The 11,491-nt window shown below is 45.7% G+C and overlaps 1 protein-coding gene across 2 annotated transcripts in view; it reads left to right on the top strand.

Moving 5' to 3' along the window:
• The first annotated feature begins 230 nt into the window (after nt 1-230).
• Nucleotides 231-11,491, top strand: part of IPO9 (importin 9) — a 92,503-nt gene continuing 81,242 nt past the window's right edge. The window contains exons 1-4 of one of the 2 annotated variants that reach the window (XM_075195583.1): nt 231-494; nt 727-788; nt 1,896-1,982; nt 2,059-2,260. In XM_075195583.1, coding sequence (XP_075051684.1) covers nt 347-494; nt 727-788; nt 1,896-1,982; nt 2,059-2,260 — 499 coding nt within the window. In that variant the 5' untranslated portion in view covers nt 231-346. The remainder of the gene's footprint in view (nt 495-726; nt 789-1,895; nt 1,983-2,058; nt 2,261-11,491) is intronic. The other variant, XM_075195582.1, reaches the window with a different exon arrangement.

The following is an 11,491-nucleotide window of genomic DNA, read 5'->3' as shown; positions in this document are numbered from 1 at the left end:
TTAACCTCATTACAGAGAAAATTATGCAGCTAATGTCCAGCGCTTCTGTCCGTTATGAGGACTGCCTGCAGGAAAGTACCCTTGTCACCTAGAGAACTAAGAATAAGGTGTTTAATCGGAATCGCCCGTTGATGACAAAACACTCTTATTGAAAAGTGTAGTGACCGAGCAAGCTCTTCACCCATGACCCTACCCTTGAACCTGCGTGTATCCGCCTCCTGTACCCGGCGTGATCCCGCCCTTTCTCTCCCTGCGTGCGGGGCTTGGCGGGCGGTGTTGGCGCGCTGGACTGTGAGGCATTGAAGTTGTTCTGCTGAGTCTCCGTGTATACTCTTTTCCCGGTGTAATGGCGCAGAGCTCGCCCGCCCCTCTGCCCACAGTCCAGGCAGGGCTGAGGGAGGCCCTCCTGGAAACACTGAGTGGCATTCTGTCTCCGGGACACGAGGTGCGAGCGGCAGCGGAGGAGCAGCTTAAAGTGCTGGAAGTAACAGAGGGTGAGTAACCAGAAGCTGCAGCATAAGGGACAATGTATGAACGGACTGGCCGTGCTCAAGCACTGTGACATGGCTAAATGGGGACACGATGGATTAAGCGGATACGGCACTGTATGGACAAGTGATGGGTGCTAAGTACCCTGTACTCCAACTTCCCATACAAAATTTAACTATACAAATCTGAATTTCCATTTCAATAACCACCCCTGCTGTTTTTTTCCCCCTGTAACAGAGTTTGGGATTCATTTGGCTGAGCTGACTGTTGATCCACAAGGTGCTCTTGCCATCAGACAGGTAAGACTTTTCATACAGCATCACTTTATTTTCTGCATACTCTAAAGAGAGATGGTACCCAGAATGTAGTTGCTATGTGTTCTACTGCTTGCTATTTGGTTACTCTGGTAGGAGGTGGTGAAACTTGGTGCTATGTCACAATTTGTTACCATTTTATATAGTTGAGCTAACTTAACATTATATAATGCTGTGATACTGTATGGGTTTGCTGTTTAAGTATATGCATTTGTTAAAATGATATGCTTCTAGGCAGATTTCTGTAAATGATGTAGTCCTGGAGGGACCCTTACAACCTGCATTTCTTCAATTGGATGGTCCTGCTCTATAGTAGATTGTGATGATTTGAAAATGTCATTGCCGTAGAGTGTGTCTTAAATAACATGTTATATCAATCTCCCATGTGTCATAGTTTTCACATGACAGACCTCATTTATTGTATGTCAAATGTTTAATTTGCAACTCTTCCCATAAATATTCTGGTGAACCAAAAAATTGGAATAAGTTCCTAATCATTTTAAACCCTTCTTAGGGCCTAAAAGTAACTATGGGATAGATTTAATGCCCTAAACCAGTGGATCCCAAACTTTCTCAGTTAGAGGCACCCTTAGGCTCTCCATAATATTTTCAAGGCACCCCTAAGTCAAAATAATTACCAAGTAGTTTCCCACCTTACTTACCATTGCCCCTGGCCGCGGCACCCAAGGGAGCCACAGCGCACAGTGGTTCCCAAACTGCCCTAAACAAACATATTGCAGTTTTTCCAATTTAATTTCAGAATTATGGGGTCCTAATAAGCGAGGCATGGTGGAAGTGTTAATGAATTTGTATTATTGCTATATGTATTTATTTTAACCTTCTGAAAGCAAGAGGGGTGACTTATTAGAAAGAGGAGTGATGTTTGTAGTAAAATTTATATGATTGCTATTTTGTAATGCAAATATCACAGTTTATGGCCTATTGAAATAGATATGATTTGAGTGTAACAGAGTTCTAGATGCTGAATGAGTTTTACACACTTTGGACAGGACCACAGGTCGTTTCTTTTTAGTGCAAATCGGTCTCTAGTAGTTTTGTCTAGTGCCATCATTGACTTGCATTGTTTTTCAGCTTTCATCTGTAGTTTTGAAGCAGTATGTTGAAAATCACTGGTGCTCCCATTCAGAGAAATTCAGGTTGCCTGAGACCACTGAAAGAGTGAGTAATCTATTTTTTATCATTGTGTGAAATTTGGGGAAGAAGTACTCATGCTGCTTGGTTTTTCTTTGATTAGGCTAAAGCAGCAATCCGCCTCCTGCTTCCTCGAGGGCTTCGAGAGTCAATTAGCAAAGTACGTTCCAGTGTAGCATATGCAGTATCTGCCATTGCACACTGGGACTGGCCTGAAGCATGGCCACAACTTTTCAATCTGCTCATGGAGATGTTAGTAAGCGGGGAAGTCAGTGCTGTCCATGGTGCTATGAGAGTGCTGACAGGTACATATACTTGGGCTGTGTATATAATACTTACATTTGAAAGGTCTGTAATCAAGCTTGCTACTAAGAAATGTGTGGTGGTGTTACTTTTCTGTTAATAATGTAATTTTTTTTAATCTGTACTAATATAAAAATAGTACTGTGATGCCATGGACTACCATTTGTATTTAATAGTTTTTCTCTTTCCTACCATTGGGTGACATTGGAGTATAGTAGTGGGACTAGGAGTTTAGACACTAATCAACTTGTTTGATCTTCAAACTCCTTCCCCTGTAGAAACCTTTAATTCCCTAGGAGATGGGTCACTCCGATATAGGCTACTGCCTATACTTGTATTAGTTTTAGATTTTACATGTTTTTTTTTTATTTTAATCCTTTTTCAGGTGCAGCGCGGGACTCGATCTATAAAGACCCAGAGGAGTGAATAAGACTTCTGCTCTGTTCACTCTGGGTCCCAGCGCAGGTAAGCAGCAGCTTGGTCTCTCTTTCCTAGCACCTCTGCCGGAAATATCCGCTTTAAAACGAGAAAGGGGGCCACATTTTTTGTAAGTCTGCCAGTGGCAGCAGTTTTTGTGGGGCACTTATTTATATATAGGTTTTTTTGTCCAGATATAGACCAGCTGAGTACGGCTACAGATTGTAAGCGGACAGGAGTGAAGCTGTAGCAGACTCTCCTTCCCGTCCTTCACACATGCCGGCAGGTCCCCCCTCCCTTTTCCCTAGACAACAAGCAGCGGGGGGATGGAGCAACGCTCACGCTTCTTAGGAGGCAAAGCAATTGCCAAAGATTTTAGCACACGCACCCTGGGCAGGTTTACAGCAGCGTGTTGCAAACAAAGCCATCAGCCATATTATTAAATGCGCTGGTCGGCGGAGGCAGCCATATTGGGAGAGGAGTCGGGGGAGGTACTTCCTATACATCCTATGCATTTCCTGGTGCGGACGGCTGCCATATTGGACACAGATTCATCGAGTGCACACTGTTTCCCTGCACTGCCTCTCCTCAGCTGGTATTGTTGTATCGTTTTATATTGCTCTATATATTTTAACGTTTGCGAGTTTGTGTAATGAGCTTTGCACATAAAGAACTATAATACGCAGTGTCTGGGGATTGGTGTTAATTATAGGACTACCTGGTATAGAAACTTGCTAAATTCCTATTGTACAGACAGCATATTGCTAGTACTCGGACAGATAGACATCATCTTTAAGCATTTGCATTTTAAAGTGTGTCTGAAAAGGGGAAGCCCAAACACAAGGGACCCTCTGGTACAGCTGTGCTGTATTATACCAGTGCCAAACTGTAAATAATCTGTTAGACAGCTGATCCAGGACGCTCTTTGTACAGTTTGTGACGCTGACATCCAGGAGAGACGCAACCCAGCTCGGGCGTCTGCAGCTATGGGGGAACCGCTCTGGGTAAGATCCTGACAACAGCAATGGCTGAGCTCACTAAGGTGGTGATACAGTCCACAGAGTTACATGAAGATTCTGTTTCTCACTCTTTACACACGGTCAGGATGTCGCAGGCACATCCTCACAGGCGGAATCTGCTCAAGAAGTGGAACGTTTACTTGCAATATCTCAGAGGCAAGAGGATTATTCCTGATGCGGGGCAGGACCGTGATCAGGATTCAGACCATTCATCAGCAGAGGAAGGGGAATTGGATTTTGATCTACAGGAGGATACCCTTAGGTCTGGGGATTCTGCATCTGCCAATAATGTAAATAGCCTCATTTTAGGCATCAGATATACCTTAGGCTTAGCTGAACCTGAGTCCATGGCTCCGTCAGGTTTCTCTTTGTCTAAAAAGATTAAATCTCAGTTACCCTCCTTTACACAATCACCGGAAATGATGGAAATGGTATCTGATGCTTGGCAGAATCCAAACAACAATTTATGATGCCAGGCAGGTTTAAGTGTCTTAACCCTCTCCCGGCAGAGGACTCTGTTAAATGGGAAGCTTTACCTAGGGTTGACACCCCAGTAGCTCGCTTGTTTTCATCTTCAGCTATTTCCACTCAAGAGTGGGTATCTCTCAGGGATTCCACTGATAAGAAATGTAATTTAGCCCTCTGCTCGGCTTATGTTGTGGCAGGCAGTTTGTTTAGACCCAATATGTCCGTAGCTTGGGCTCACATGGCTATTCCGCTATGGTCTGAAAAATTAGTAAGGGGAATACAGGATAACATTCCTCGTACAGAACTGTTCACCTTAGCTAAACATATCCAGGAAACTTCAGATTATGTAGGTCACGCAGCCATGGACGCTGTCCATTAATTCCAGATTCTTGGCCCTCATTATTGCGGCCCGTCGTACCTTATGGTTACGCACTTGGAGAGCGGATGCTGATTCAAAGAGACCACTAGAGAGATTGCCATTTGATGGTGTTACTCTGTTCGGGTCAGAGAAGGTTATCCAGGTGGCCACCAACGTAATAGCACCTCCCTCCCCATTGGCCCCAATAAACCACGACAGGGACGGTTTCGGTCCTTTCGTTTCTTTGCCCGAGGCCGGGGGTACCTTGTCGAGAGGCCAGTCCTCTGGTCCCAGGGGAACGTTTAGCAGAAGTAGGGGTGCTGCTAGGCGAGGAACCTCTGGACCAACTGAGAAACCCGCAGCCTGACAGACTTACTTCAAGGGAATCTGTGGTGGGGACGCGTCTTCTTCGCTTCCAAGGCCAGTGGTGGGCATCCACCACGGACGTTTGGATATGAGGAATTGTGTCCCGGGGCTACATCATAGACAGAGTCCAATGCACAGGATTTTCAACACGGCCCTTACCCTTTGTCCCCTCAGGCGCAGGGCATTTCAGGAATCCATCCAGAAGCTGCTTGCAACCGGGGTTCTTCTCCATGTCCCCCAGTGGGAAAGAGGTTGGGTTTTTACTCCAACCTCTTCCTTGTGGAAAAACCAGACGGCACTTTCCACCCAATTTTAAATCTTCAGTCTCTAAACAGGCAGGCAAAGCTTCAGAAATTTAAAATGTAGTCACTTCGAACTTTCACTTCGAACTTTCATAGCCGGAATGGAACAGGGAGAATTCCTAGCTTCCATAGACATCAGGGATGCCTCCCTACATATTCCAATATGAAGGGGACACCAGTGTCGTCTTCACTTTGCGGTGGGAAGCTTCCACTTTTCAGTTCAGAGCCCTACCTTTCGGTCTAGCAGCCACGCCCGAGTGTTCACCAAGATCATGGCAATGATGGCAGGCCTTCTGCGACAGAGAGGAGTCACGGTAATTCCTTATCTAGACCACCTCCTTCTTAAAGCTCCGTCGGCATCGCTCTTAACACATCACATCCAAATTACTATTCAGTTTCTGAAAGCACATAGCTAGGTTCTGAACGTACCCAAGTCATCTCATTCCAGCGCAGCAAATGCTGTTTTTGGGCCTCATATTCACCACATTGACCCAGAGAGTATATCTACCGGAGGACAACAAAACCAGATACCTTCTAGCAAGGAGAAAGGTTTCTCTCCTCAGTTGCATGAGGCTCCTGGGAACGATGCTATCGGTGTACGAGCCAGTGCCAGTTGCACAATTCCTTCAGAGGGAGATTCTTCAGAAGGGGTCAGGTCCCCAGGTACATTTAGACAGGCAGATCATCTGCCTGTCCAGACCCCCACACATTTCCCTGGCGTGGATATCCAGACAGAATCTGGAAAGAGGACAGTCTCTTCGAGCCTGGTCATGAACCTTGGTTACAACAGACGCAAGTCTGTCAGGTTGGGGTGGGATGACAGGGTCCCTGAGATTACAGGAACTCTGGTCTCCCCAGGAAGTCACACTCCCTATCAGCGTACTGAAGCTCAGAGCAGTGTACAAGACGTTGACGCAGGCTCCGTTTTCTGTCAGGAAAGCCTCTGCATATTCAGTCAGACAATGCCACGGCTGTGGCTTACATAAATCACCAGGGCGGAACTCTGTATAGCAGGCATGCGTGAGACAGCCAGGATCATGGTATGGGCGGAACAGCATATTCCCAAAATATCGGCCATTTACATACCAGGCGTAGAAAATTGATAAGCCGACCTTCTCAGCAGACAGAGATTTCACCTAGGTGATTGGTCTCAACAGGCAGGTCTTTGCTCTCGTTGTGGAACGCTGGGGCACACCAGAGATCGACCTCATGGCGTACAGACTAAACTATCAGGTTCCTCAATGCGGCTTGAAGTCTCAAGACCCTCAGGCGAGATTCACGGATGTGATGGCAGTTCCATGGCGCTTCCGGCTAGTGTACTTGTTACCTCCAATACCCATACTCTCGCGGGTGCTAAAAATGTTAGAGGTAGCGGGTTCGCGTAATTCTGGTAGACCCTATATTGGCCTCGCAGGGCATGGTTCTTGGACATCCTGGGACTGGCAGCAGCACCTTCCTTCCGTCTACCAATCAACCAGATCTTCTAGTTAAAGGACCACTTCTCTGCCACTTTTTAGATCATCTAGCTTTGACGGCGTGGCGGAGACCCTAATTCTTAAGGCAAGGGGGTTCTCGTGGGAGGTAATTGGTACCCTAATCAGGGCCAGAAAGTTATCTTCCTCAGCCATATATCATTGAGTTTGAAGGGCATACATTCTTTGGTGAGTCCAACAAATTCCACACATCTAGGTTTAGCTTTCCTTAACTGTTAGCCTTCTTGCAGGCCAGCCTAGATAAAGGCCTACTCTTTGGGTCCCTTAAGGTTCACATTCGGTGCTCTCCATTTATTTTAAGCGCAAATTAGCGGCCTGTAGGGATGTTCAGACCTTCCTTCAGGTGGTTCTCCGTGCATCCTCCCGTAATTCAGCCTGTGGAGCCTTGGGACCTCAATTTGGTGCTCAATGCACTTAGCCGGGCGCCATTTGAACCTCTGGAGTCTGTTGATTTTCAACATCTTACTTGGAAGACGGTGTTCCTGTTAGCTATCGCTTCAGCTCATAGGGTTTTGAATTGGAAGCGCTCTGCTGCAGTCCTCCATTCCTGATCTTTCATGAAGATAGAGTGGTACTTCGTACCAAGCCTTCTTTCGTTCCCAAGGTAGTGTTCAGATTCCACTTAAATCAGGAGATTGTGGTCCCTGCCTTTCGTCCTTCCCATTCTTTTCCGAATGACTCGTTACATTTGCTGGATGTGGTCCATGCTCTTTAGTTTTATGTTAATCGCACGGTCTTTTTCCGTAAGACTAAGGCTATTTTTGTTCTTTGAGGCGCATAAATGGGGTTGGCCAGCATCCAAACAGTCGCTTGCCCGCTGGATTACTTCCACCATTCGGTAGGCCTATGTACGAGCCTGTCCCAGTGACTTTAAAAGCTCATTCTACTAGGGCTGTTGGCGCTTCTTGGGCAGCGCGCCACGGTGTCTCGGCGGAGAAGTTGTGCAAAACAACGACGTGGTCGTCCATCCACACCTTTGTAAGATTTTATAGACTACAGGGCTTTTCATCGGCGATGTAGGCTTTGGGCGCAGGGTATTACACGCAGCAGTTCAAGAGCAATCCCTCCCATAGAGTAAGCTTTGGAATTTCTTGCAGTGTCCCCCAATGGTAGGAAAGAGAAAAGTAGATTTTTACTCGCCGTAAAATCAATTTCTTTTTCATTCTATCTGGGGGACACTGCCACAATGGGTTGTATGAGGGGAGCGTGGAGTTGGCACTTAACTAGTTAACTTGTTAAATGTATCATGCTGAGACTCCTCCCCTCTGCAACCCCCTGTAGCTCCCCAGTTTAGATTAAGTGCCCAAGGGAGTTGGGCTTATTTTTTATACTAGGACAGTTTTTTTGTTGTTTTTTTTAATGTTTTTTTTATACTTACTCCTCTTATTTTTTAGGAGTATGTTCTAGTGACAGAGAGCGCACTCCGTTTAAGCGGTTCTCACTGACAGCGATGAGTGTTTTTTACAGTGTGACAGGCGGTTTAATAAACCGTGGTCACACTGACAGCTCCCTGACGTACCAGCGCTGACTTCAGAGGCATAGAGCGCCGGTAAATCGTAGTGTTGGCGGCCGCCATCTTGCGGGGCATACCAAGTTCCCTTCAAAAAAAGGAGGGTGGAATCCTTTGGGAGCTGCAGAGTCTTCAGTCAGGAAGGACTGAACAAAAAGCGGAGGAACAAGATTCAGAGGCTGGAGCTAAAATATAGAGCTCTCCCCCCACCTCTTCTGGCATACTTGAACGCCTCCATCTGCGTTCCCAAGAATTGCCCGGGAACATAGCAGACTCTCCTCAGCCTTAACATCGGGGACACTACTGACTCACTCCTCTCCTGCTTATCAGACTTAGCTGAGAGGCTAAGTACCAATACTAGATACCTTTTTATAATTTTATTGAATAGATATATATATATATATATATATATATATATATATATATTTATTTATACATTTCTATCCCTCTGTTGAATATAACAATCTTTACCCATTTGGTCTAGCTACTACCCTAAAAATTATGGTCATCGTGGCAAGTTTCCTGCACTCGCAGGAGGTAACTAACATATGGTATTTGAACAACCTGTTAAAGATGCCATCTAGATTTGCCCTTCAACAGCACGTTAACTAACTCAGGTTCTCAATCTTCACAAGTTTTCCTTCATTCCAGCCCAAAAGATAACTTCAACACAATTTATCAAGTGTTCCTATGGAGGACAGAGGTTTTTTTTCCATTCTGAACACCGCAAAGGCCTTACTGGCCGGGTAGGCAGTGTCTCTTCTCAGGTGCATGAAATTGCTGGGCCCTCTGATATCTGTGTTCAAAAGTGCTTTCGCGCAGTTTCATTCCAGGCCGCTTTCACATGAGCTTCTCCGAAAATGGTCTAGGTCCATCCTTCAGGCAAATCATCACTCTGTCCATGGCCATCTACCAGTCCCTCGTATGGTGGCTGATGAGAACAAAACTTACAAGAGTTCAGTCCTTACAAAATTTGGAGTGCACATTTGTCATGATGGATGCGAGTCTGTACAGGTGGGGAGTAGTCATAGGTCCCGTTCAAGTTACAGGGACTCGCTTCTCCTCAGGAGCCTTTGTTTCCCATAAATGTCTCGGAGTTAAGAGCTTTTTACAGAGCACACTTACAGGGTCAGGGGGACTTGGATGGAGAGACCCTGAAAATCCCATTGCACAATGCAACTCTGGTACTGAAATATAGGGTTGGAAATCTGCGTTTCTTTCGGGGTATGTGTAAAGTGGCAGCTAAGTTGAAAAAAAGAAAAAGGTTGATCCCAAACCTCCTGAATACAGAAATTTTTCGAATGGTGTTCCCAAGGTGCCTGAGGATAAGTGCTAACAATATGGTGGTATGGCAAATAATTATTCATTATTCACCATACCGCCACTTATCCTCTGGTGCTTTGGAAATGCAACTGCGGTAGTCTACCTTAACCATGACCATACAGGAGACAGGACAGATAATGTCCATGGCAGAACGCCATGTTCCGGTGATGTAGGCCACATTCAACCCAGGGATGCATGACTGAGTGGACGATTACCTTAGCCGCAACAGGATCCAGCCGACAGCATTGGGGTCAGGTAGAGATGACTGTCATGGCGTCATGTTTGAACTTCGAGGTCCCTCCAATTCAGCGTAAAATCTAAAGACCCCCAAGATGAAGTACACAGATGCAATGATGATCCCATTGAAATTTCGTTTGGTGCAGTTTCCATAGATTTTCATTCTCCCGTGGGTGTTTAAAAAAACAAACAGAAAAAACCTAAAATAAGATCAGACAATTGCCATTCTGGTGGCTCCAGATTGACCGCACGACCCAGCATTCCGGGCATGGCCATAGGTTTGTATTACCGGTTACCTCTTCACCCTGATAGGCCCACTTTGGTGTCACTTTTTAACTTGTCTGTCTTTGGCCGAGTGGTTACTGAGACCGATATCCTGCGGGCCAGGGTTTTTTTTCGTGCCGTCAACTTCTGCAGACTACGACTTGCAGAAGGTCCCTTTTTTCTCTTCATACCACTGAATGCAGGTCTTCCAGCTGTGCTAGCCATCCTCCCTACAGGAAGGTTTTGATTCAGTTCTCTGTCTCTCTTTGAAGTTGCAGGTTTCTGTGCTCCATTTTTTTACCCGCACAAGTTGACATTAATGAGAGATCTGCAGACATGTAGTGGGTTCTACATGTTCAGCCTCCCTTTTGTACATCCTGTAGAGCAGGGTTGTCCAACTCGCGGGCCGCATGCGGCCCAGCACACCTGTAAATGTGGCCCAGAAGGAGTTTTGCTTGTGGCAAGGGGGCAGCGCTCTTAATTGGAAAAAAAAAATCCTGCAAAAAAAGAAAATACTTACCTTGCGGTCACGTCAGCTGGTACTCCGGCTCCCTCCCTTTTCTCCCCCTCCGTGCGGTGCTCGCAGTGAATGTCGGGCGTGATGTCATCACGCCCAACATCCATTGCGGAGCGCAGCACAAAGGAGTCACCTGCGCGAGAAGAACAATCAGCAGCACAGAATTGGAGAAAAGAAGAGAAGAGGACAGGAGAACAAGCCGATTAAAAGGTAAGTTAAGGGGGATTTTTTTTTTTATTATTTCAAGGGACGCTGACAAGTGAATAAGTCACCTGGTCCTGGAGCATCATGGACCTTATCTCCTTGCTACATACTTCTACTTGTAATACTAATGGGGCATTATATATTATTCTCTTTGGCCCATTATAAGTTGTTATCCCTTAACTAACATAGTGGTGTAATTTTCAAAACAGGTCACAATTTGGGGTTACAGTGGTGTATGTCAGGTACCGCAGGCCTGGTCAGGGCACCCTGATATACAATGCCTGACTTAAATGATATTGCATCGAAACAATACAAAAAGTGATTATAGTATAATAACTAGAGGATTTTTTGAACAGGGCGATTGAAAGGTAAGTATAGGGGGATTTGGAAAAAAAGAGATTTTTGCTTGAACCAGGAGATTGGTCCAGGGCCTCACAAGCTATGTGGACCGTAATGCTTCAGTCCGCAAGACTAATAACCTCTTCATTCTGTATAATGCGCTTGAGCATGGCTGACCAGCAATTATGTAATCTGTTGCTCATTGGATAACATCCACTATTCATTTGGCTGACATTGACGCAGCTAGACCTGTGCTGTTTGGCTTAAAAGCTCATTCGACTGGGGCAATTGGCACTTTCTCAGTGGAGCATCATGGTGCTTTGGCCGAACAGTTGTACCTGGTCACTATGTGGTCGTCTTTAAAAATATCACAAGTTGCAAGGCTTTGTATCTCAGAATACTAGCTTTGGGCGCAA

Source organism: Mixophyes fleayi, chromosome 2, assembly GCF_038048845.1.
Source record: "Mixophyes fleayi isolate aMixFle1 chromosome 2, aMixFle1.hap1, whole genome shotgun sequence".
In the NCBI taxonomy this organism is placed as follows: domain Eukaryota; kingdom Metazoa; phylum Chordata; class Amphibia; order Anura; family Limnodynastidae; genus Mixophyes; species Mixophyes fleayi.
The sequence above is the reverse complement of the archived record's forward strand: the minus strand, read 5'-3'. Positions and strand labels throughout refer to the sequence as shown.